This window comes from Phocoena phocoena, chromosome 1 (assembly GCF_963924675.1).
Source record: "Phocoena phocoena chromosome 1, mPhoPho1.1, whole genome shotgun sequence".
NCBI classification, from domain to species: domain Eukaryota; kingdom Metazoa; phylum Chordata; class Mammalia; order Artiodactyla; family Phocoenidae; genus Phocoena; species Phocoena phocoena.
The window spans coordinates 165,523,487-165,550,397 of NC_089219.1; the positions used below are offsets into that span (position 1 = coordinate 165,523,487).

A 26,911-nucleotide genomic window follows, 5' to 3' on the forward strand; every position below is an offset into this window, starting at 1 on the left:
TTTGCCTGTGCTCCGGGGATCCCCAAGGGCTCTGCAGGCGCTGCCAGGAGAGGGGGGCCGGTGTCCATCGGCCGAGCTCCAGGTCCCTCCCTTCCTCAGGCCAGGGAACAGCCAGATGGTCCTGTTGTGCATTTGCACTTCAACTGAGACCATCTGGGGAAAGGAATCCGAGGTGGGTAGAAAGTGACCAGCACCAGTGTAGACAGTACTGATAACTGTTGTGTTTCTCCTTTTGTTTCCAGATGTTTCTTACCGTGTACCTCAGCAACAACGAGCAGCACTTCACGGAAGTCCCAGTTACTCCGGAAACCATCTGCAGAGACGTGGTGGATCTTTGCAAAGAACCTGGCGAGAGCGATTGCCACCTGGCTGAAGTGTGGTGCGGCTCCGGTATGCGTGCTTCGGTCGTGCCGTCTTGCATTATCATCGGTTTTAGACGAGGCGCTGTGTGCCGCACGTGTTTATCCGTGGAGAAACTGCAGGATAGGGTGTCCATCAGAGATAGTATTCTCAGTCCAGTTCTGTTGCGACCTACAAAGTCTCTTTGCTGTTTCCTTTTTCTGCAAGACACCGTAGACACTCCAGTATGAAAGGTCAAAAGATAGGCAGCTGATACACAGGGTGGAAGCTTCTGGGGTGTTATGGTAAAGTGTATAGCGCTCACAAGTGTTTCTTGTATGCTTAAGCTGCACTTAATTAGGAATTTGAGGTGTCCTGATTGTTTTGCCCTCTCTGAGGTTTTGTAGGTTTTTCGGGAAAGCTCTTCGGTGTTGAGTTACTGTGGTGGCAGGAGACATAGACATTATTTTAAGCCTTGACATCAACTCCCTTACTTAGTTCTTTGGAGCCCTGAAATGGGACAGCCTGGTTTCTTTTTGGCCCCTTAGGAGTTTGTAGATGCGGGAATAATTTTTCATGATTTCTGCTTTGTTTCTGTACAGCCTGAGTGAGCTCCCACTGTTTCCTTTTTCTCCCCTGGGGGTGCAGTGTCCCAGCACGAGTTTCCCACTGTGTTCATTGCATTCACACCGTTCCTGGTATGTGACTCCAGCTGAGCATCCGCTGCTTCCCAGGCCAGTCCTCTTACTCATCTTCCGTTGACTTCCCTACAGCTGCGTGTTCAGGAAGGTCTTCTACACTCTCCCCGAATTGCTTACTTCACATAGGAGCTAGATTAGACCAGTCCCATAAAGAAACCCAAGTGATCCTTTTTAAATAAAAATCTGATAGTTTGGGCTTCCCTGGTGGCGCGGTGGTTGAGAGTCCGTCTGCCGATGCAGGGGACATGGGTTCGTGTCCCGGTCCGGGAAGATCCCACATGCTGTGGAGCGGCTGGGCCCGTGAGCCATGGCCGCTGAGCCTGTGCGTCCAGAGCCTGTGCTCCGCAACGGGAGGCCACGACAGTGAGAGGCCTGCGTACCGCAAAAAAAAAAAAAAAATCTGATAGTTCGACTTTCCTGTTTAAACCCTTTGATGGCTTTCTCTTCTACTTAGAATAAAATCCAAAGTCTTGATCTGAGATTGTGAGGTCTTTGATGTCATCTGGAACCATTTTCCTCCTTGCCTGCCTCCTGCAGCTATTTTATATTCCTGGATAAACAACGCTCTTTCCCTCCTTAGAGCCAGTGGCGGCAGCTGTTCGCTCTGCCTCTATTGCTCTCTCTCCAGATTTTGTCATTGCTGGTTCCCTCTGGTCATTTGGATTGCAGCTAAAACATTGCCTCCTCGGAGATGCTTCTCCCGAGCTTCCTACTAAAGCAGGCATGAGGTTCTCTGTTTTACAGTTCCATCCTGATTTGATCCTCTGCGTGAGGTGTGTCTGGTTTTTTGTGTGTGTTTATTAGTTTATTGCCTCTTTAATCCCCGTAGCCTCACACACACGCACAAGAATGTAAACTCCCTAAGAGCAGAGACCTGCTTGTCTTGTTCCTTGCTGCACCCCAGCTCAGAGGGAGTGCTCGATAAATATTTACTGAATGAATAAATGAGCTTCTCGTTGCTCTGGTGGCCTCCTTGCATTCTGCAAATTACTTTCCCAAGATGATTGAAACCACGCATCGTGAGCTTCCTCGGTTTCCTTCCTCTGTACTTACCTCAGGTTTCTCTGCATGTGTGCCTACCCTTCTGGCTGATTAGAGCAAGAAGTGTTCTTTCACTTTGCCAAGGCTCACTCTCTGAGTTGAAACTTTTTTTTTTTTCTGGGAGCCTGGCATGGTCTCCTTGTTTTTGATTATTGATGGAATTCTTTTATTTATTTTAATGAATTTATTTATTTATTTATTTATTTATGTCTGCGTTGGGTCTTCGTTGCTGCGCTCAGGCTTTCTCTAGTTGTGGTGAGCAGGGGCTGCTCTTCATTGCGGTGTGCAGACTTCTCACTGAGGTGGCTTCTCTTGTGGAGCATGCGCTCTAGGCACGTGGGCTTCAGTAGTTGTGGCACACAGGCTCAGTAGTTGTGGCACGCAGGCTTAGTTGTGGCGCACAGTGTCACAACTGTGGCGCACAGTTGCTCCGTGACATGTGAGATCTTCCCGGACCAGGGCTCAAACCCGTGTCCCCTGCATTGGCAGGCAGATTCTTAACCACTGCGCCACCACGGAAATCCCGTGAAATTTTTTTTTAATTAATTAATTATTTATTTGGTTGCGCCCGTCTTAGTTGCGGCAGGCGGGCTCCTTAGTTGTGGCTCGCCAGCTCCTTAGTTGTGCCATGTGAATTCTTAATTGCGGCATGCATGTGGGATCTAGTTCTCTGACCAGGGATTGAACCCGGGCCCCCTGCATTGGGAGTGCAGAGTCTTATCCACTGCACCACCAGGGAAGTCCCCCGCGAATTTTTTTTAAGTGTCTTATTGAACAGCTGTCTTTTTCCTTACTGATGTGAAATGTCACTTTGAATTCTTGTTATATCTTATATGAAGTTATGTTTCTATAAGCTTTAGTCAGTTACTTTTATTGTTTTCTTCTAGTTTTATGATAGGACCAAATAGTTTTAATTACTATAGTTTTATAGAAGGTTTGGTATTGTAAGGCAAGTGCTCATTTCATTGTTATCCTGTAGTATTCTCGTGTATTTTCTTTTTCAGATAGGTTTTAGAATTACCTTGAAATGTTCCCTGAAAAATTCTTTGGGGCTTTTGATTGTTTACAGTGAATTCATAACTCATTTGAGGGTTGTCTGTATGGTGTGATTAAGATCAAGGTCTTAGGTATCAAAATCTTGTCTCTTTCATTTACTAGCTTTATAACTTCAGACAAGGTACTTAATCTCAGTAGTCCTCAAGTGTTTTCCCTGCATAATTGGGATAATAATTGAACCTATTGCATAGGATTGTGTGAGGATCCCAGGAGCTGACATTTGAAGGGGGTTTAGCATAGCCCCCGTTAGCATAGCACTTTATGTTAGCTCTCAGCAAGTAATAGCTGTTATGTTTTCAACTCCTTTTTTGCTGTAAATTGTTCAAGGTGCCCCATTTTAAAAATAGTACATTTGGACTTCCCTGGTGGCACAGTGGTTAAGAATCCGCCTGCCAGTCCAGGGAACACGGGTTTGAGCCCTGGTCTGGGAAGATCCCACATGCCATGGAGCAGCTAAGCCCATGCACCACAACTACTGAGCCGGCGCTCTACAGCCACAACTACTGAGCCCGTGTGCCACAGCTACTGAAGCCTGCGCGCCTAGAGCCTGTGCTCCGCAACAAGAGAAGCCACCGCAGTGAGAAGCCCGCACACCGCGATGAAGAGTAGCCCCCGCTCGCCGCAACTAGAGAAAGCCCGCGTGCAGCCAAAAATAAATAAATGAATAAATAAAATTTAAAAAATAAAAATAAAAAATTTGTTGCTTCCACTTTGTTAGCTTCTCAAGTTTCCCATTTCCTTTAACTGACAGTCTTTCAAAATATGTAGCTTTTATTTGCCATCTCCATTTCCTTACTCCCCACTCATTTGTTTGCTAAGAGAACGTTTCTTGGATTCCTATAATGTACTGGGAACTGTGCTTGATTGTGAGGAATAGAGAGATGAAAGTGTCCTGCCTTCAAGTAAAAGCAGGAATCAGCAGACATGTATCATACATTGCGATGACTGCAGGAATAGGTGGATGTGCTCCATCTGCAGAAGGAGAAAAGGGTGCTGGGGACAGTTCTCAATGCTAGGAATGGCTTGTTCAAAGTCACATAGGCACGGATGCCAGGACAAGGGGATTGGTGTGGTCAGAGCATGGGGTGAATAGGCGGCTTTGAGACCTTTGAAGTGTGTTTCAGCGTTTGCTGGCCTAAGCCTGATTTTTTGTCGTCATAGGCCATCAGGACCTTAGCTCCTAGACCTTGTAAGACGGTCCAACCCAGCGTGGACTGGAAGTTACTTCCCTTCCTTTGAATTCCCTCTTTGCTTATGGAACCTGGGGATTTCACTTCTTTTGAAATAAAGTGTCTGTGTGTGTGTGTGTGTGTGTGTGTGTGTGTGTGTGGTTTTGGTTTTTTTGTGAGGAGGTGGAGGATCTGCTGAGAGTTTCTTTTGGGAGGGTGTCTACTCAGCTATGGGTGTTTCCTTTTGGGGGGTGGTCTTAGTTAGAATTTCCCCAGTTTAGAGGAGAGAGGGGTATCTGTGTCAACTCAGTTTGTCAAGAACCAGAGCTGTACTTTCGTTGCAACCGAGCAGATTAAGTTCAGGGCTTAGTTCACAGAACTGGCTGCTGAACCCTTGGCTGCCCCATTCTCTGCCCGTGTTGTTTATTTAAGGTACTCAGATAGTGTCTTTGATTACTGACAAGTGCATTGAGTTTTCTTAGGCTGTTTCAACTTTCTTATATTAAAAATTATATCGATGTTACCGGAGTTCTTTCGTTTTAAACAGTTGCATCCTCAGACAGTATATTTGGTTTTTATATCCAGATCCCTTAAGATTGGAAGATTTTTTGAGGGGAGCTTAAGATATCTGGTTTCTCCTAAAGTTCCCATTTCTTAGGGTATTTAGCTATGCCCTTCTTTTTGTCTCTAGAAAAGTTCTGACAACTGGCAGTCTCACTGGAAGAAGGGCCAAAGAAGCATATTTTCAGGGCAGTAAAGAGGCTTTTGTTTGGAAATGCATGTGTCTGATTTTTTTTTAACGTAGTTTATAAAATTGTAATTTAAAAAAACAATAGACAGTAAGCTACACTATTTAGAAAGCTGTTTTTTAATGTTTCATTTGTATACTTAGAGAATCATAGAACCATTAGAGTTAGAAGGGACCTCAGAGACTGTCCTATGGAATAGATGACAGGAGCTTTGGAACCCGCAGAGCTTCCCAGCCTGCCTATGGCTAGTGAGGGGCCACTGAATTAGACTCCTGAGCTCCTGCTAGCGGCTGGGATCCAGTCCTCCCCCCAGTACTCCACCCACGTTTGACCCTGATTATATGGGTGGAAAGTTGGTGATGCTTCATTTTCTAAGGGTTCTTTAAAAAAAAAAGATGTAAAATAGTAACTTCTGCATTCATAATGCATAATTTGCATGAAGGATAGACAGTAAATGATATGTTCGTCTTTCTTTTTACCTGCAGATAACATGATTTGTACCTCATTTATTCGTTTTTTTTAGAACGTCCAGTTGCCGATAATGAGCGAATGTTTGATGTCCTGCAACGGTTTGGAAGTCAGAGGAGTGAAGTTCGGTTCTTCCTTCGCCATGAACGCCCCCCTGGCAGGGACATTGGTAGGTAGCATCCTATCAGTCATAACAAAGATCTGAAGTTTTATTTCATGCTGGGGTGTAGCACATGATCAGGAGCCAGGTAATTTGGGGGGTAAGTGAGAGGTAAGGAAGTGGGAACAGCGAGGATAGACAGCTCTTCTAAGCCCTGACTGGGGGGGTGGGGAGAAAGGGGTGTGGTTCAGATTGTTCTGTTTTCTTGGAAGATGGGAAAAGTTTGGCAACAGTTTTTAATGTGGGCGGGAAGGAAGGAGTCAGTAGAGCAGCGGGTTGAAATACAAGAAGGAGGGAATGCTCGATGGGCAAGTCAGCCAGTGGGAGGTGGTGGGGGAAGGGTCTCTCTTCCATTATTTATTTATTTATTTTTAAAATTTATTTTTAATATCTTTATTGTAGTATAATTGCTCTGCAATGGTGTGTTAGTTTCTGCTTTATAACAAAGCGAATCAGCTATGCATATACATATATCCCCATATCTCCTCCCTCTTGCGTCTCCCTCCCACCCTCCCTATCCCACCCCTCTAGGTGGTCACAAAGCACCGAGCTGATCTCCCTGTGCTATGCGGCTGCTTCCCACTAGCCCTCTGTTTTACATTTGGTAGTGTATATATGTCCATGCCAGTCTCTCACTTCATCCCAGCTTCCCCTTCCCTGCCCCCCGCTCCCCCTGCCCCTGCTGTGTCCTCAAGTCCGTTCTCTTAAGTCTGCGTCTTTATTCTCTCTTCCATTTTAACTGGGTGGGAGGGAAACTTTGCAGAGGCAGGTAAATGTGTGCTCCCTGTGGGAGCAGTGGGAGGGGCTTCTCATCTGAGACCATTTGTTTTCTCTGAGATAGGAGGCACAGCCGTGTGAAAGTGATGGTTGGAGCCATGGTGGAGAACAGGAGAGAGTGCTGCTGGGGGACCAGGGTCCCCTGGAGGCCAGTTGAGACTAGAGACCAGGAGACCATGGGTGATTTTTTTTCCCCAGTGATGCTCTGCAGCCCAGAGGGTTGTAAGAGGAGATGGTTGGATTCACCCAAGGTTGGGGTTTGGCCAGACCAGTTCAGTGGAGTCAGTGGGACAGGGAAGACGAGGATGTTGGTGAGATGACGTCTAAGCTGGGTGGGGGCGCAGTGAAGGCAGGGGGGCTGCAGGGCAAGAGCAGACCAGTGCTAAGGAACTGCATGTCTCAGATTCATGCACAGGTGCAGTGAGAGGAAATTATGGTCAAAAAGTAGAAAGTCTGAATTTAAGATTTCAGGGGTAGAGCACCTCTAGGTGACGTGGTCCTGCACCGGGCCATGAAATGATCCTGAATTAGCGAGGAGGTAGGAGGCCACGGATCCTAGAGGTGAGCTTTTGGGTGGTAAGGTCATCCAGCATGAAGGCAGGACTTGGAGTGGGGAGAACAGGGGGGTCAGGTGGTCACATCTGTGGTGACTGAGGGTTGTGACCAGAGTTTATAGATGACAGTGAGGAGAGGGTAGAAGGTAATACATGAAGGTGGAGAAATAGTGGACTGAAAGCAGCCCTAGACATCAGGACACAGCCATCCCTGTGACCCTGGAGATCTCATAGGACATGGGAGAAAAGGCAGTTTCAGGTCTGAGATCTGTGGGGAAACTTTGTTCTCAGTGGGAAACCACTGGTCAGAACAGGATTACTAGGTGTTTCTAAAAATGTTGGAACTTTTAAAATGGAAGGTTTGTGACTTCAGTATATGTATAATTCTTGGGAGTAAGAATGTCGGTAACAGAGGTTAATTATTAGATGTCACAGAATCTCAGTTTTATTCCTTTAGTACAAATGTCCACATGGTACCCAGCAATTAGACATTCAGACCGTGGGGGACCCCAGAATTGACTTAGTCTGGCCTCTTACTCTACAGATGAGAAAGACTGATACTCAGGGGTTAAATGACTTGTCAGAGGCCACGTCCCTAGAGGCAGAGGCAGGAGTGGAACCTGAGTCACTTCAGCCAGGCTGGCTCCCAGGCCTTTCAGTGTCTCTGGTGTCTGTAATTTTATTTTAAATAAGCATGCATTTTTTTTTTTTCCTAAAGCAGCCTTCTTTTTTGTGGTTTTAAGTTGGCATCTGCATCTTATTTTTATTTTGTCCTTTGTTTACATTACTGCATACATCTTCTTTTAGTAAATTAGATGAATTTTCCCCGTTGATCTACTAGTTCAAATATCTTTCTCTATCGTACCGGGTAAATTATTAAACAGCCTCTCAATAGTGCAGTACGCAGTTTCAGTGTGTCTGTAATGTGAGAAATATAATCTGAAGATAAAGACGCTGTTTTCACATTGTTGCAAAACACCAGTGCCACATAGTGTCCAAACCGGGATAAAACAGGATTGCTGTTCAGTGTCAGCCTTTGTGGTGTAGACTTCTAGATTACAGATTAGGAGACTGTTACTGTATTCTTTTTCCAGTTTAACTAGGACCTGTGACCCACAATGTATATGACATTAATTTTAAAACTCTTGCTTTTTACTCTGATTATGTAACTGAACATGCCAAGGAGAAACTGGCGGAGTGCTCTTTCTTTGAGGCAGCAAAGAAAGCAGTTATACCTAAGTGATAGATTTTTTTTTTCTTCTACGGAAATATTGTCACAGGTTACCTGAGCTGTTTTGTCAGAGAATTGAACAGTATTTAAAAGTAGGGCTTCCCTGGTGGTGCAGTGGTTGAGAGTCCACCTGCCGATGCAGGGGACACGGGTTCGTGCCCCGATCCGGGAAGATCCCACGTGCCGCGGAGCGGCTGGGCCCGGTGAGCCATGGCCGCTGAGCCTGCGCGTCCAGAGCCTGTGCTCCGCAATGGGAGAGGCCACAACAGTGAGAGGCCCGCGTACCGCAAAAAAAAAAAAAAAAAGCTAACTCATTGGAGTTAGATGTAAGCGTGCTACGTGGCCCTGAGGATAGACATGTTTATTTACTGGAAATTTGTGCTAAGCTTCCAGGCAGGTACAATAGAGATTTGATTCAAAAGAAATTTTAATCTAAAACCTCTTGGGAGATAATTTAATAAATTTTCTAACTCCTGGGAAGTACAGGTCTAAGCTTAATTTCACATATTTAAGAAATTCTCTTTGATATTGTTTCTTATAATTTATCAGTTTAAGACTATTTTCCCTGCATGATGCTTTAAGTGGTACTGAGAGACCCATATATTTGGGCTTGAAAAATTCTTTTAGCCAAAAAAGCAGAATGCACAGTGCTTTCCAATTAGTACTTTCCCAAGCTAAGAAAATGGAAATTTTTTTACTTAAATAAATGGGGAAATACTTGATAATACTTCGGAATTATCGCAAAATGACTAAATGTTCGAAATGCCACTTGTTCTGTTTTCAGTTGCTTCCTTCCCGTGTAAGGTACAAACTCTTTAACGAGTACAAGGATGGGTTGATTTAATTTTCACTTTTATTTGTTTCAATGAAACTATTCCCAATTTCACTGCTGAGTAGCTAAATAGAGAACTGGGAGGAGCCACTTAAGCAAACGGTGTGAATGACCCGTAATCAGAAGTACATGTATTTTCTTAACTTTGCCTCCTGTGGTATCTGACGCATGGGAATGGTTAGCATGTGACATTTTCTAGTGCTATTTCTTTCTTTTTTTTTTTTTTTTTGCGGTACGCGGGCTTCTCACTGCTGTGGCCTCTCCCATTGCGGAGCACAGGCTCAGCAGCCATGGCTCACGGGCCCAGCCGCTCCGCGGCACGTGGGATCCTCCCGGACCGGGGCATGAACCCGTGTCCCCCGCATCGACAGGCAGACTCTTAACCACTGCGCCACCAGGGAAGCCCTCTAATGCTGACTATTTATTCACCGTTCCAAGTAAGGTTTTCCAGAACAGGCTGAATTACGAGACCTTAACTTCATTGCTACTAGAAAGCATTTTAAGTATATTTTCAACTTAAAATATCAGAGAGCTTTTTTTTTTTTTTTTTTTTTTTTGCGATACGCGGGCCTCTCACTGTTGTGGCCTCTCCCATTGCGGAGCAGCAGGCTCCCCGGCCATGGCTCATGGGCCCAGCCACTCCGCGGCATGTGGGATCTTCCCGGACCGGGGCACGAACCCATGTCCCCTGCATCGGCAGGCGGACTCTCAACCACTGCGCCACCAGGGAACTGAGAAATGAACTGGGACTTAAAATATCTGTCAACTCTAGTGTTAATGCCTGCTTTCTGAATTTTGTGCCTAGTGAGCGGACCAAGGTCTCAGGATCCAAGTTTAAAAAGAAATGGTGTAAAAGTTCCGGGTGAACATCGAAGAAAGGAGAATGGCGTAAGTGATCATTGTTACCCATGCCATGTATGGACCACAGTGATACTGCTTTTTTAACCTTTAAATCTCATTCACTGTTACTTTTTTTTTCAGTGGGTTATTAAGGGTGGCCCTTTCTAAAAGGCCTATTTTTTTTTTTTTTTTTTTTTTTTTGCGTTACGCGGGCCTCTCAATGCTGTGGCCTCTCCCGCCGCGGAGCACAGGCTCCGGACACGCAGGCCCAGCGGCCATGGCTCACGGGCCCAGCCGCTCCGCGGCATGTGGGATCTTCCCGGACCGGGGCATGAACCCACGTCCCCTGCATCGGCAGGCGGACTCTCAACCACTGCGCCACCAGGGAAGCCCTAAAAGGCCTATTTTAAATTTATTTCTTCAAGACAGTTAATTTTGATGATCTCCACGTGGCTGTCGAAAGAATTCAAATGCTGAGTGTACCATAAATTCAGAACAAAACATGTTGAGCAGGTTGGAGGAAGTGTCTGTTTTTTTGGTGATTTTATTTGTTGCCGTCGTTTTTAGCGATTAATGATATATTAATACTCTTGCTACTGCATATGAATTTTAGCAGGTATCCTTGGGATTCCTTGTACACATTTTCTTTTCAGAGCTTAGACTTTTTAATACTGTTAAGGATTAGCTAAATTACCTCTCTCCAACCTACATTTGCTTCTGCTCTGCCTTTCCCCATATTCTTTGTTTTTCCCCCCAAAATTCTTCCTGTTTCTCTTCTCCGATCTCATATTTATCTTACAGTGAAGAAAGGTTGATATGACGATAACAGAAATGGTCTCAACCATTAACAGGATTTCAGTGCATCTTGACACAATGTATCTTTCCCTGTCACTGGGTTTTTAATTTTTTATTTATTTTTTCGGCCACGCAGCATGCGGGATCGTAGTTTTCCGACCAAGGATAGAACCCATGCCCCCTGCACTGGAAATGCAGAGTCTTAACCACTGGACTACCCGGGAAGTCCCATCACTGGGTTGTTAAAAAACATCTTGATAGAAGCATAATTCTCATATAATAAACTGCATGTATTTCAGGTATACAATTTGATAAGTTTTGACATATGTGTACACCTGTGAAGCCATTACCATAATCAAGATAATGAACATATCCATCACCCCCTCCCCCCCAAAAAAAGTTTCCTTACGTCCTTCTGTAATCCTTTCCTTCTTGCCTCCCTCCCCATCCTCAGGGAACTGCTAGCAAGTCTCCTTTCTGTCACTACAAATTAGTTATATTTTCTAGAATCTAGGATAAATGGAGCCATCCAGTATGTACTCTTTTTGTCTGAATTTACTCAGGATAATTATTTTAAGATTAATCCATTTTGCTGTGTGTATCAATAGTTGATTCCTTTTTATTGCTGAGAGATACTTCATTGTCTGGTTACACCACTCCTTATCCATTCATCTGTTGATGGACATTTGGGTTGTTTCCAGTTACTCCATATCAAGCTACAATGAATATTTGGGTACACATCTTTGTATGGACATATACTTTTATTTCTTTTGGGTGAATACTTAGGAGTGGAATGGTTGGGTCATTTGGTAGATGTATGTTAACTTTTTTTTTTTTTAACATCTTTATTGGAGTACAGTTGCTTTACAGTGGTGTGTTGTATGTTAACTTTTAAAAAGCTGCCAGAGTGTTTTCCAAAGTGATTGTTTTATTTTACATTCCCCACCACAGAGTTCTACTTTTTCCACATCCTTGCCAACATTTGGTATGGTCATTCCTTTTCATTTTGGCTGTCTAATAGGTGTGTAGTGGTATTACATTGTGGTTTTAATTTGTATTTCTCTAATGGCTAATGATGTTGGGCATCTATCGTGTGCTTATTTGCCATTTGTGTATTGTCTTTGGTGAAGTATTTGTTCACCTCTTTTGCTTAATTTTTTCTTTATTGGGTTGTTTACTTTCTTATTACTGAGTTTAAGGCTTCTTTATATATTCCGGATCCAAGTTTTTTATTACATAGATGATTTGCAAATATTTTTCCCAGTCTATGACTTGTTCTTAATTTTAATACAGTATAATTGATCAGTTTAGAAGTTTTGTAGTTTTAGATTTTACGTCTAAGTTTATGATCCATTTTGCAGTAACATTTGCATATGGTGTGAGAGTTAAAGTTCATTTTGTTTTTCGTATATGGATAGCAGTTGTACAAGCAGTATTTGTTGAAAACACTAAACTTTCTCCACTCAATTGCCTTTTTTTCTAAAATCAATTACCCCATGTATGTGTGGGTCTATTTTTGGACTCTCTATCCTGCACAATCGATCTGTTTATCTATCATGATGTCAGTAACACACTGTGTTGGTTACTGAAACATGGTAAGTCTTGAAGTCAGGTAGTGTATGTTTTCAACTTCATTCTTTACAGAGTTTTGGCTATTGTATGTCCTTTGCACTTCCATATGGAATTTTAGAATTTGGTTGTCAATTTATACAAAAAAAGCCTGTTGGGATTTTGGTTGGGATTCTGTTGACTCTGTAAGTCAGTTTGGGAAGAATTGCCGTCTTGACAATATTGAGCTTTTCGGTTCATGAGCACCGCTTCGCCATTTATTTAAGTCTTCTCTCTCTCAGCCATGTTTTGAAGTTTTCAGTGTGCACATCTGGCACATCTTCCGTTAAATTTATTCCTAAGTGCTTCATGTTTTTTATGCTATTGTTAATGGTATTAAAAATATTTTCTTCAGTTTCTGGTTGTTGCTAATATATAGAAATATAATTGATTTTGGCATATTGATGTTTTATCCTGCATTCTTGCTAAATAAATTATTCTGGTAGCTTTTTTGTAGATTCCATAGGATTTTCTTCATAGAAGATCGTGTTCTTTGTGTAAAGACAGAAAAGAAACTTTTTTTTTTTACATCTTTATTGGAGTATAATTGCTTTACAATGGTGTGTTGGTTTCTGCTTTATAACAAAGTGAATCAGTTATACATATACATATGATCCCATATCTCTACCCTCTTGCGTCTCCCTCCCTCCCACCCTCCCTATCCCACCCCTCTAGGTGGTCACAAAGCACCCAGCTGATCTCCCTGTGCTATAATGCTGCTTCCCACTAGCTATCTATTTTACATTTGGTAGTGTATATATGTCCATGCCACTTTCTCACTTTGTCCTAGCTTACCCTTCCCCCTCCCCATATCCTCAAGTTCATTCTCTAGTAGGTCTGTGTCTTTATTCCTGTCTTACCCCTAGGATCTTTATGATATTTTTTTTCTTAAATTCCATATATATGTGTTAGCATATGGTATTTGTCTTTCTCTTTCTGACTTGCTTCACTCTGTATGACAGACTCTAGGTCCATCCACCTCATAACAAATAGCTCAACTTCATTTCTTTTTATGTCTCAGTAATATTCTATTGTATATATGTGCCGCATCTTCTTTATCCATTCATCCGATGATGGACACTTAGGTTGCTTCCATGTCCTGGCTATTGTAAATAGAGCTGCAATGAACATTGTGGTACATGACTCTTTTTGAATTTTGGTTTTCTCAGGGTATATGCCCAGTAGTGGGATTGCTGGGTCGTATGGTAGTTCTATTTGTAGTTTTTTAAGGAACCTCCATACAGTTCTCCATAGTGGCTGTACCAATTCACACTCCCACCAGCAGTGCAAGAGGGTTCCCTTTTCTCCACACCCTCTCCAGCATTTATTGTTTCCAGATTTTTTGATAATGGCCATTCTGACCGGTGTGAGATGATATCTCATTGTAGTTTTGATTTGCATTTCTCTAATGATGAATGACGTTGAGCATTCTTTCATGTGTTTGTTGGCAGTCTGTATATCTTCTTTGGAGAAATGTCTATTTAGGTCTTCTGCCCATTTTTGGATTGGGTTGTTTGTTTTTCTGTTACTGAGCTGCATGAGCTGCTTGTAAATTCTGGAGATTAATCCATTGTCAGTTGCTTCATTTGCAAATATTTTCTCCCATTCTGAAGGTTGTCTTTTGGTCTTGTTTATGACCTTGCTGTGCAAAAGCTTTTAAGTTTTATTAGGTCCCATTTGTTTATTTTTGTTTTTATTTCCATTTCTCTAGGAGGTGGGTCAAAAAGGATCTTGCTGTGATTTATGTCATAGAGTGTTCTGCCTATGTTTTCCTCTAAGAGTTTGATAGTTTCTGACCTTACATTTAGGTCTTTAATCCATTTTGAGCTAATTTTTGTGTATGGTGTTAGGGAGTGATCTAATCTCATACTTTCACATGTACCTGTCCAGTTTTCCCAGCACCACTTATTGAAGAGGCTGTCCTTTCTCCACTGTACATTCCTGCCTCCTTTATCAAAGATAAGGTGACATATGTGCCTGAGTTTATCTCTGGGCTTTCTATCCTGTTCCATTGATCTATCTTTCTGTTTTTGTGCCAGTACCATACTGTCTTGATTAATGTAGCTTTGTAGTATAGTGTGAAGTCAGGGAGCCTGGTTCTTCCAGCTCCGTTTTTCATTCACAAGATTGCTTTGGCTATTCGGGGTCTTTTGTGTTTCCATACAAATTGTGAAATTTTTTGTTCTAGTTCTGTGAAAAATGCCAGTGGTAGTTTGATAGGGATTGCATTGAATCTGTAGATTGCTTTGAGTAGTAGAGTCATTTTCACAGTGTTGATTCTTCCAATCCAAGAACATGGTATATCTCTCCATCTATTTGTATCATCTTTAATTTCTTTCATCAGTGTCTTATAATTTTCTGCATACAGGTCTTTTGTCTCCTTAGGTAGGTTTATTCCTAGATATTTTATTCTTTTTGTTGCAGTGGTAAATGGGAGTGTTTTGTTGATTTCACTTTCAGATTTTTCATCATTAGTGTATAGGAATGCCAGAGATTTCTGTGCATTAATTTTGTATCCTGCTACTTTACCAAATTCATTGATTAGCTCTACTACTTTTCTGGCAGCATCTTTAGGATTCTCTATGTATAGTATCATGTCATCTGCGAACAGTGACAGCTTTACTTCTTTTCCTATTTGTATTATTTTATTTCCTTTTCTTCTCTGATTGCTGGCTAAAACTTCCAAAACTATGTTGAATAAGAGTGGTGAGAGTGGTCAACCTTGTCTTGTTCCTGATCTTAGTGGAAATGGTTTCAGTTTTTCACCATTGAGGACAATGTTGGCTCTGGGTTTGTCATGTATGCCCTTTATTATGTTGAAGAAAGTTCCCTCTATGCCTACTTTCTGGAGGGTTTTTATCATAAATGGGTGTTGAATTTTGTTGAAAGCTTTCTCTGCATCTATTGAGATGATCATATGCTTTTTCTCCTTCAATTTATTAATATGGTGTATCACATTGACTGATTTGCATATATTGAAGAATCCTTGCATGCCTGGAATAAACCCTGCTTGATCATGGTGTATGATCCTTTTAATGTGCTGTTGGATTCTGTTTGCTAGTATTCTGTTGAGGATTTTTGCATCTTTGTTCATCAGTCATATTGGCCTGTAGTTTTCTTTCTTTGTGACATCCTTGTCTGGTTTTGGTATCAAGGTGATGGTGGCCTCGTGGAATGACTTTGGGAGTGTTCCTCCCTCTGCTATATTTTGGAAGAGTTTGAGAAGGATAGGTGTTATCTCTTCTGTAAATGTGTGATAGAATTCGCCTGTGAAGCCATCTGGTCCTGGGCTTTTGTTTGTTGGAAGATTTTTAATCACAGTTTCAATTTCAGTGCTTGTGATTGGTCTGTTCATATTTTCTATTTCTTCCTGATTCAGTCTTGGCAGGTTGTGCATTTCTAAGAATTTGTCCATTTCTTCCAGGTTGTCCATTTTATTGGCATAGAGTTGCTTGTAGTCATCTCTCATTATCCTTTGTATTTCTGCATTGTCAGTTGTTACTTCTCCATTTTCATTTCTAATTCTATTGATTTGAGTCTTCTCCCTTTTTTTCTTGATGAGTCTGGCTAATGATTTATCAATTTTGTTTATCTTGTCAAAGATCCAGCTTTTAGTTCTATTGATCTTTGCTATCGTTTCCTTCATTTCTTTATCATTTATTTCTGATGTGATATTTATGATTTCTTTCCTTCTGCTAACTTTGGGGTTTTTTTGTTCTTCTTCCTCTAATTGCTTTAGGTTCAAGGTTAGGTTGGCTATTCGAGATGTTTCCTGTTTCTTAAGGTAGGATTCTATTGCTATAAACTTCCCTCTTAGAACTGCTTTTGCTGCATCCCATAGGTTTTGGGTCATTGTGTCTCCATTGTCATTTGTTTCTAGGTATTTTTTGATTTCCTCTTTGATTTCTTCAGTGATCACTTCGTTATTAAGTAGTGTATTGTTTAGCCTCCATGTGTTTGTATTTTTTACAGATCTTTTCCTGTAATTGATATCTAGTCTCATAGCGTTGTGGTCAGAAAAGATACTTGATACAATTTCAGTTTTCTTAAATTTACCAAGGCTTGATTTGTGATCCAAGATATGATCTGTCCTGGAGAATATTCCATGAGCAGTTGAGAAAAATGTGTATTCTATTGTTTTTGGATGGAATGTCCTATAAATATCAATTAAGCCCATCTTGTTTAATGTATCATTTAAAGCTTGTGTTTCCTTATTTATTTTCATTTTGGATGATCTGTCCATTGGTGAAAGTGGGGTGTTAAAGTCCCCTACTATGATTGTGTTACTGTCGATTTCCCCTTTTATGGCTGTTAGTATTTGCCTTATGTATTGAGGTGCTTCTGTGTTGGGTGCATAAATATTTACAATTGTTATATCTTCTTCTTGGATCGATCCCTTGATCGTTATGTAGTGTCCTTCTTTGTCTCTTCTAACAGTCTTTATTTTAAAGTCTATTTTGTCTGATATGAGGATTGCTACTCCAGCTTTCTTTTGGTTTCCATTTTCATGGAATATCTTTTTCCATTCCCTCACTTTCAGTCTGTATGTGTCTCTAGGTCTGAAGTGGGTCTCTTGTAGACAGCATATATATGGGTCTTGTTTTTGTATCCATTCAGCCAGTCTGTGTCTTTTGGTGGGAGCATTTAATCCATTTACATTTAAGGTAATTATCGATATGTATGTTCCTATTCCCATTTTCTTAATTGTTTTGGGTTTGTTATTATAGGTCTTTTTCTTCTCTTGTGTTTCTTGCCTAGAGAAGATCCTTTAGCATTTGTTGTAAAGCTGGTTTGGTGGTGCTGAAGTCTCTCAGCTTTTGCTTCTCTGTAAGTTTTTAATTTCTCCATCAAATCTGAATGAGATCCTTGCTGGGTAGAGTAATCTTGGTTGCAGGTTTTTCTCCTTCATCACTTTAAATATGTCCTGCCAGTCCCTTCTGGCTTGCAGAGTTTCTGCTGAAAGATCAGCTGTTAACCTTATGGGGATTCCGTTGTGTGTTATTTGTTGTTTTTCCCTTGCTGCTTTTAATATGTTTTCTTTGTATTTAATTTTTGACAGTTTGATTAATATGTGTCTTGGCGTGTTTCTCCTTGGATTTATCCTGTATGGGACTCTCTGCACTTCCTGGACTTGATTGACTATTTCCTTTCCCATATTAGGGAAGTTTTCAACTATAATCTCTTCAAAAATTTTCTCAGTCCCTTTCTTTTTCTCTTCTTCTTCTGGAACCCCTGTAATTCGAATGTTGGTGCGTTTAATGTTGTCCCAGAGGTCTCTGAGACCGTCCTCAGTTCTTTTCATTCTTTTTTCTTTATTCTGCTCTGCAGTAGTTATTTCCACTATTTTATCTTCCAGGTCACTTATCCGTTCTTCTGCCTCAACTATTCTGCTACTGATCCCATCTAGAGTATTTTTAATTTCATTTATTGTGTTGTTCATCGTTGCTTGTTTCATCTTTAGTTCTTCTAGGTCCTTGTGAAATGTTTCTTGCATTTTCTCTATTTCCAAGATTTTGGATCATCTTTACTGTCATTATTCTGAAATCTTTTTCAGGTAGACTGCCTATTTCCTCTTCATTTGTTAGGTCTGGTGGGTTTTTATCTTGCTCTGTCATCTGCTGTGTGTTTTTCTGTCTTCTCATTTTGCTTATCTTACTGTGTTTGGGGTCTCCTTTTTGCAGGCTGCAGGTTTCGTAGTTCCCATTGTTTTTGATGTCTGTCCCCAGTGGCTAAGGTTGGTTCAGTGGATTGTGTAGGCTTCCTGGTGGAGGGGAGTGCCTGTGTTCTGGTGGATGAGGCTGGATCTTGTCTTTCTGGTGGGCAGGTCCATGTCTGGTGGTGTGTTTTGGGGTGTCTGTGGACTTATTATGATTTTAGGCAGCCTCTCTGCTAATGGGTGAGGTTGTGTTCCTGTCTTGGTAGTTGTTTGGCATAGGGTGTCCAGCACTGTTGCTTGCTGGTCGTTGAGTGAAGCTGGGTGCTGGTGTTGAGATGGAGATCTCTGGGAGATTTTCCCCGTTTGATATTCTGTGGTGCTGGGAGGTCTCTTGTGGAACAGTGTCCTGAAGTTGGCTCTCCCACCTCAGAGGCACAGCACTGACTCCTGCCTGCAGCACCTAGAGCCTTTCATCCACACGGCTCAGAATAAAAGGGAGAAAAAGTAGAAAGAAAGAAAGAAAGAAAGAAGCTAAAAGAAAATAAAGTAAGGTAAAATAAAATAAAGTTATTAAAATAAAAAAACAATTATTAAGAAAAATTAAAACAAAAAACGGACGGATAGAATCCTAGAACAAATGGTGAAAGCAGAGCTATACAGACAAAATCTCACACAGAAGTATACATATACACACTCACAAAAAGAGGAAAAGGGGAAAAATAATAAATCTTGCTCTCAAAGTCCACCTCCTCAATTTGAGATGATTCGTTGTCTATTCAGGTATTCCACAGATGCAGGGTACATCAAGTTGATTGTGGAGCTTTAATCCGCTGCTCCTGAGGCTGCTGGGAGAGATTTCCCTTTCTCTTCTTTGTTCTCACAGCTCCCGGGGCTCAGCTTTGGATTTGGCCCCGCCTCTGCGTGTAGGTCGCCGGAGGGCGTCTGTTCTTCGCTCAGACAGGACAGGGTTAAAGGAGCCGCTGACTGGGGGCTCTGGCTCACTCAGGCCGGGGGGGAGGGAGGGGCACGGAGTGCAGGGCGAGCCTGCGGCGGCAGAGGCCGGCGTGACGTTGCGGCAGAGGCCGGCGTGACGTTGCGGCAGAGGCCGGCGTGACGTTGCACCAGCCTGCGGCGCGCCGTGCGTTCTCCCGGGGAAGTTGTCCTTGGATCGCGGGACCCTGGCAGTGGCGGGCGGCACAGGCTCCCCGGACGGGAGGTGTGGATAGTGACCTGTGCTCGCACACAGGCCTCTCGGTGGTGGCAACAGCAGCCTTAGCGTCTCATGTCTGTCTCTGGGGTGCGCGACGTTAGCCGCGGCTCATGCCTGTCTCAGGAGCTTCTTTAAGTAGCGCTCTTAATCCCCTCTTCTCGAGCATCAGGAAACAAAGAGGGAAGAAAAAGTCTCTTGACTCTTCGGCAGGTCCAGACTTTTTCTCAGACTCCCTCCCAGCTAGCCGTGGTGCACTAACCCCTTCAGGCCCGAAGCCTGAGCCTCAGCTCCCAGCCCCACCCGCTCCGGCGGGTGAGCAGACAAGCCTCTCGGGCTGGTGAGTGCCTGTAGGCCCTGATCCTCTGTGTGGGAATCTCCCCGCTCTGCCCTCCGCACCCCTGTTGCTGTGCTCTCCTCCGCGGCTCCAAAACTTCTCCCTCCGCCACCCGCAGTCTCCACCCGCGAAGGGGCTTCTAGTGTGTGGAAACCTTTCCTCCTTCACAGCTCCTTCCTACTGGTGCAGGTCCCGTCCCTATCCTTTTGTCTCTGTTTATATTTTCTTTTGCCCTACCCAGGTATGTGGGGACTTTCTTGCCTTTGGGGAGGTCTGAGGTCGTCTGCCAGCGTTCAGTAGGTGTTCTGTAGGAGTTGTTCCACATGTAGATGTATTTCTGATGTATCTGATGCTGTTGGTATCTTGTAATGAATCACATAGAAGCAATTCTCCTTTCAGGTGAAGCTGCAGAAAAATGACTGAATAATGGCTGTTCCTTCATTATCTCCTTTTTCTACTTTTCCTCTTTTTCTGCTAGTGTTGGAGGGACTCCTGCAGAGTCTGAGGGAGGCTGTGGCTCACCACAGGGACAAGGACACTGGCAACAAAAGTTCGGGGGAGTACTCCTTGGCGTGAGCCCTCCCACAGTCTGCCATTAGCCCCATCCAAGAAACGTTTTTGTTTTCAATCTGGGCACAGTTTATTTCTACTTTTTTGTTCTGTGGCACTGGTTAAACCTCTTAGGACCATGTCCAACGGATGTTTAGAGAGTGAACATCTTGCTTTGTCCCTGGTGACCCAATGTATCTTGAATTTTTAAAATTCTAGTGTCATAGTTTTAAAGGGTGTTTTGATGACTGTATTCTAGGTTTGCTGCCAGTGTCCCAGTATCATGTTTAATATGGTCAAACACTGCCTTCCTAATTTAAATTAACTATAGAACGAGGTAATTCCAAGTTGTTCCATCTGTGTTACTGACTATTGAAACTAGTTAATTTAAATTTACAGCTTAGAAGAGTGTTGGTCTGTATGTTAGTATGTTTTATATGTTAATAAATCAGTGTGGGGTATTAATATAAAAGTTAATGGTTTCTTTAATATTATGGAAGAAAAATGGCTAAATAATTTTGTCATGATTGGTTCAGATGATGCTTATAAATGGGCCTTTGAGGGAGGAATCTCTGTGATCATTTTGTACTAAGTTGGATTGTTCGCATTTTTCTTTGGTAGGTTAATAGTCCTAGGATGGACCTGACACTTGCTGAACTTCAGGAAATGGCATCTCGCCAGCAACAACAGATTGAGGCCCAGCAACAAATGCTGGCCACTAAGGTAATATCGTGTTTTCAAAGACCTAACAGGCCACTCCTGTTAATGTGTGTGTAAAGCCGTTTACGTTCCATTCACTAGTAAAACAGTTACCTCATAGATACGTGTTGATACCATCAACCCGAAAGGTACCTGCTTTCTTCTCTTCACTGCAGCATTTTATAGAAACCTTAAATCATCCAGTTGTTCCAGATCTTCCTGACCACCATTCTGATCAGAGTTAACCACGCTATGTCGAGTATCAGTAAAACAGGAACAGCGGAAAGAACCTTTCAGCTTTGCTTGTAGGCACAACTCTGGGCTAACCTTCTCCTGAATCATTACTACAGCAAGAGGAGCTTACTGCTCATGCAAACCTGTCCCCAGCTGCTGCTTGGCACTGGTAACAGGCTGCTTGCCTTTATCTGGGGACATTCTTCACCCACCACCTAATTCTCATCCTGTCCTTGGACAAAGAAAACACGGGAAGCCTCTCCATTTCTATCTAAACCAGTCTCCCTGCTGCTGCTTCTGCCAGCCATGGGCTTCTAGTCTAAGCCAGATATTGTCAGACTTTGTCTGTAAAGGGCTGGGATATTTTAGGCTTTGCAAGCTGTGCTGTCTCAGCTCTGCAGTTGTAGCAGGAAAGCAGCCATAGGCGAATGTGTATGGCAGTGTGCCGAGAAGACTTTACTTACAACACGGATAGCAAGCTGGATTTCGCCTGCAGGTCTGCCAGCCCCTGGTCTAAATACCCAGTGTCTGCCGCCGACCAGTCTTTGAGGGACCTTAAGTTCACTTGGGGTGAACAACTTGAGGGTTTGAGTAGCAAGGTCCCCAGCAGGGCTTTGAAGTGATGGCCAGGGATTCTTTAAGGTGGTTCTCAACATGCGCGGTGGCTTTCCCTGGAATACTTCCTAGGGTTCCGATGCATCCTTTCTACTTCTGATGCCAGACACCAGCTTTTTCAAAATCATGTGTATCATTGCTTCTCAAACTTTAATACGAATACAGATCACCTAAGGATCTTGTTAAAAATGCATATTTTGATTCAGTAGGTGTGGGTTGGAGTCTGACATTTTGCATTTCTAACAAGGTCCCATGTGATGCTGACGCAGCATTCCTTGAGTTGCAAGCACATGAATTCAAAGAAAAAGGTTGATTGTTAACAGAATAACTCTCTACCCTCAGGGTCTTATTTTGAAACTATTTCTGTGTTATTTGTATGTTTTAGCCGTATTAATCTGTGAAGTTTACCCTTGATTATAAATTGTGTGGCTATATTACTCAGTTAAAAATTTTAATATAATAGAAAGAAAATTGTAAGTTGCATTATTGCAGTTTTCTAAAGGCACTAAGTAGTTCTTTAGCTCTTTTCTAAGTGTATTGAGTGTGTACTAACTATGTACAATACTGTTGACAGAGATTTACATTTCACGTTGCATTTAATCCTCACTGTAGCCCTAGGAGGACTAGTGATCATCTCATTTTATAGGTGAAGAGACAGACTTGTGGATTTGGTGAAATTATGTAATTTGCCCAAAGTCTCATAGCTAATAAATGGCAGAGCTTGGGTTTGAATCCAAATTGGACTTCGAAGTGTATCATTTAATAGCTTTCTTTTACTGCCTCCCCCTCTACATGAGCTCCTTCTTAAAATTATAGCCGCCGCTCATGAAAACTAGTTCAAGGATCACTGCTTGCTTGCTGCACAAGGACCACTTGGATAAAAATACTGGTTCCTGGATCTTACCCCCTAAGAGGTAGATTCTAGGCTTGGGCCCGGGAGAGTCTGTTTTTCACAAACTCCCCAGGTGGTTCTCATAGCAGTGTGTAGGACAGATGGTGAGACCAGAGCAACGCCACCGGTGTACCTCAGCCTGGGCACCTCAGGGTGTGGTTAGATTAATTGTGGGTTAGTGCTCTGCTGTTTAAAACGACATGTCTGATGATGGCTTATATCTTCAGGAGCAGCGCTTAAAGTTTTTGAAACAGCAAGATCAGCGTCAGCAGCAACAATCTGCTGAACAGGAAAAGCTTAAGAGGCTCAGAGAAATAGCTGAGAATCAGGAAGCCAAGCTGAAAAAAGTGAGAGCACTTAAAGGCCACGTGGAACAGAAGAGGCTAAGCAACGGGAAACTTGGTGAGTTGCTCCCGTTTGGTTTACCTCAGTGCTAAATGCTACAGTGTTAAACTGTTCGGGTGTAAGGAAACGCATTGGTATAAGAAAACACGTTGGTGTAGGAAGTTTATGTGAATTTGCAGTAAGTAAGAAGAATAAGATGAGACTCTGTATGTAGATCAACTTCAAAGGTGTAAGGAAACGCATTGGTATAAGAAAACACGTTGGTGTAGGAAGTTTATGTGAATTTGCAGTAAGTAAGAAGAATAAGATGAGACTCTGTATGTAGATCAACTTCAAAGGATTTTTTTGGAAAAGTATAATTCACTGCAGTTTTGATGCTGCTGCTTCCCCCTGAATTGAATTCAGCTGTTGAATGTTTTAGACAAGGTTTCCAGGTTCCCTTTGGAAAACATAGTAGTAGTAGTAGTTTCCACCCCCCCCCATTTAGTTATTTACTTATTTGGTTGCACCAGGTCTTAGTTGCAGCAGGCGGGCTCCTTAGTTGCGACTCCAGGGCTCCATAGTTGTGGCATGTGAACTCTTAGTTGCGGCATGCATGTGGGATCTAGTTCCCTGACCAAGGATGGAACCCAGGCCCCCTGCATTGAAGTCCTCTTTCTTCTCTCTAATTTTTGACTGAAAATTTGATGAAGGTAAGGATTTTTATGCATATAATGGCTCCATCTATTACAATACCATTTTAATTAAAATTTTAGTGATTTGATTTAGAGATGTCTGTTTGATTTAGAGGTGCTTATAAAGGAATAGGTTGATTCTAGGACATTCCTGAAAATTTTCTCTACTTTTTATGAGAAAGTTTATGGTACATCCTGGTTGCCCGGAAAGCAGTCCAATTCTCATTTTTCTTTTCAACTACTGTTGCTTTTCTCGTTCTTACTTTAGTGGAGGAAATTGAACAGATGAATAGTTTGTTCCAGCAAAAGCAGAGGGAGCTCGTTCTGGCTGTGTCAAAAGTAGAGGAACTTACAAGACAGCTAGAGATGCTCAAGAATGGCAGGATTGATGGTCACCATGACAGCCAGTCCGCGGTGGCTGAGCTTGATCGGCTGTACAAGGAGCTGCAGGTAAACTGTGGCCGCCTGTGACATTCAGTGGCACATCCTCTCTAGGACGACAGCATTGTCCACATAAGCGGCAGGAAGTCCTGGATTTCGGCCTCTTTTCCTTAAAGCGGGGAGGCGGGGAGGAAGACCTAAACCCCGCAGAATCCAGAATAAACTTTATAGTACCTCAGACAGGAAATCTGAGGTATTCCTTATGACCACAGCTGGTGGTCCAACACGTAATTTTAAACCGTGAGATGAGAAGTGTGGGGGGACCTTACATTTTTAGAAATTGTATAATAGCGAACCATGTGATTATCTGTTTTGAGAAAATTTTCTTCCTACTCCTTGGCTACCTTTTATTCCCTTAATTTTGTTCAGTTAAGAAACAAACTGAACCAAGAGCAGAATGCCAAGCTGCAGCAACAGAGGGAGTGCTTGAATAAGCGCAATTCAGAAGTGGCGGTCATGGACAAGCGTGTTAATGAGCTCAGGGACCGGCTGTGGAAGAAGAAGGCGGCCCTGCAGCAGAAAGAGAACCTTCCAGTAAGTGTGCTGTTGGCAGGGGGCGGGAGGAGGGGACGATGACCATCCCAGCGAGGTCAGTACTTGCAGCAGCATCTTCAGAATCATGGCTCGGTGCGTCCTCCGGAAAGGGACGAGACCTGTGACTTCTTGAAAGAGAATCCACTGTTCTTATACTTTTAATACTATCACCTACGTAGCTCTGCTCTTGTTTCTAATTCTTGTAATAAAGTGTGGGTGAGAGTTCACCATGGGGTGTTTTTGTTTGGGGATATCTCTTGTAGATTTGATGGCTAGATCCTGAAAGTGCCGATTTTTAACAAAATTATGAACACGTCACGGGCTTTTCCGAGTCACATCCAGCCTGACTTGCAATACTAAAGGCTCTGTGCTTTCTCCTAAGGTTTCGTCTGATGGACACCTGCACCAGCCGGGGGCGTCGGGGCCGAGTCGAGTGGCTGCGGTCGGTCCCTATATCCAGTCGTCAACTATGCCCCGGATTCCCTCGAGGCCTGAACTTCTGGTGAAGCCAGCCCTGCCCGATGGGCCTGGGGCTACGCAGGCTTCCGAGGGGTCCATGAAAGTCCAGACACTGCCCAACATGAGATCTGGGGCCGCTTCACAAGTGAAAGGTAAAACCAGGCATTTGCAAGTCCTTCCAGGGCGTAGTTGCTCCCGTGCTCACTATGATTTTCCCCCAAGCTTGAGTTATTTGTTTGTTTGTTTGTTTGTTTTTTGTATTCCTTTCTTTCATTCGTGCTTCACAGCAAGTCTTTTCTTTTTTTTTTTAATTTAGATTTTTTTTTTTCCTCCAAGTTTGAGTTTAAAAAGATGTCTTCCTATCCCTTGTTCATGTGGCAATTCTCAGAATCTCCTTGTGTTCTTTGGGGTTAAGAAATGATAATTTTCTTAACCCTAAGTACTGTGTAGGGTTCTGTTCAGGAAATGAAATAAAACATGAGGTTTTTAAAAACCTGGAAATGGTTTTGAATTCCTTCTCGTTAATAAGGAAATTTTGATCTGATGTAATAACTTGAGAACTTTCCTCGTGGTATAAAAACTCCAGATATGTCAGTGGTGTCGTCTCCACAGAATGCGAGACAGTAGGTCCATTCTGCTGACGATTGGTGTTTGCTATTCGTATATGTTTCTGTGTGAGAATTTGCCAGATGATAATTTTTAGAATAAAGGTAAACATATTGGGAGATAAAAGTGAAAGTAACAGAGGCTCGTTGTGTTAGTGGTCTTTGCATTCTGTGTGTAGTCCTCAGATACTTGGCCGGGGTCGGGGGGCAGGTGCAAGCCAGACTTTTATAATAGGAGGAAAAAATGAAGGGAGAGTTGGAGGAAAAGCAGGGCAAAAAACATCCTTTAATGAACTTACTAAACTCACCCCTGGAGAAAAAAAAATAGAATCGTCTCTTTTCCGTCACCACTATCACGTGTAAATAGTAGCTAACTTTAAAATTATTTATTATTTTGGATTAATTGCCACTGTGAAGCAGTAGTGCTGCATGGTCTGGGTTTTATTGTAGAAAGAGTTAGTTTTGTTTTTTTAAGGAAAAATAAAAGCTATGGCTTTGAAACTTAAATACCAGTGTAGAAAAAACCTGAATACTCTGATTTACCCAAGACTGTGGTCAGAGTCACGGGCTGAAAGTCCGTGCTTTTGCTTTTGTCGTGTGTGCATATCACTTGTGGTGGTTGTGTAAGACACACCAGAGAGCCCTTGGTCTGCTAGATTGGAAGTCATTTTCTGGGTGGGATGGTGATGTTTTCTTACCTGGTGAGGAGTAATGCGTCCTTGCTGCTTCAAACGGACTTTCTGTTGATGGTGATTAATTTATTTGAGTCAGCAGGGGCACTCTTAAATCACAGGTATAAAATCTGATGTTTTCTAAGTAAGTTTACTGGGGTTTTTGTGAGTCTGAGATTTAAACCCATTTTTAGAGATTTAACTTCTTAGCAGCAAAGTGCACCATTTAAACATCTCCTTAGAATGCCAGGTTATTGCAGTTGCTTTTCTGTGTTCTAGGCTCTAAAATCCATCTGCTTGGCCCTGATTGGACTCCTCCGAATGCAGATCTTTTCTCGAGCCAACAAGCCTCTGCTTCTGTGTCCAAAAGCTCTGGAAATGCTCCAGACCAAGGTGAGGTTTACTTGTGCTGTTCCTGAATATTCTGTTTTGGGCATCTAAAGGTTCTGTGTATCCTTTTTTAGATAGCTTATTTTCTAGTGTGTTAAGACCAGGGACTGTGTTTATTTCCAGAACAGCTTCATTTAGCCAGGGAATTAAGGTACTAGCATTGTAGTGTTGGGTTATCCTTTAATCAACTTAATTTAAGAATAGAAGAGCATTTAGTGGGTATACGTTTGAGGAGAGAGAAACATGTGCGAATAAGAAATTTTATTACAAGCAGTTTGGTTAT

At 42.6% G+C, this 26,911-nt stretch overlaps 1 protein-coding gene across 2 annotated transcripts in view; it reads left to right on the forward strand.

Annotated features, from left to right (window-relative positions):
* Positions 1 to 242: 242 nt before the first annotated feature.
* TP53BP2 (tumor protein p53 binding protein 2) overlaps positions 243 to 26,911 on the forward strand; it is a 43,445-nt gene continuing 16,776 nt past the window's right edge. The window contains exons 1-9 of one of the 2 annotated variants that reach the window (XM_065880562.1): positions 243 to 390; positions 5,579 to 5,692; positions 9,883 to 9,965; positions 20,691 to 20,792; positions 22,737 to 22,911; positions 23,797 to 23,978; positions 24,339 to 24,503; positions 24,886 to 25,114; positions 26,518 to 26,631. In XM_065880562.1, coding sequence (XP_065736634.1) covers positions 243 to 390; positions 5,579 to 5,692; positions 9,883 to 9,965; positions 20,691 to 20,792; positions 22,737 to 22,911; positions 23,797 to 23,978; positions 24,339 to 24,503; positions 24,886 to 25,114; positions 26,518 to 26,631 — 1,312 coding nt within the window. Of the gene's footprint in view, positions 391 to 5,578; positions 5,697 to 9,882; positions 9,966 to 20,690; positions 20,793 to 22,736; positions 22,912 to 23,796; positions 23,979 to 24,338; positions 24,504 to 24,885; positions 25,115 to 26,517; positions 26,632 to 26,911 lie in introns of those variants that run through there. The other variant, XM_065880568.1, reaches the window with a different exon arrangement.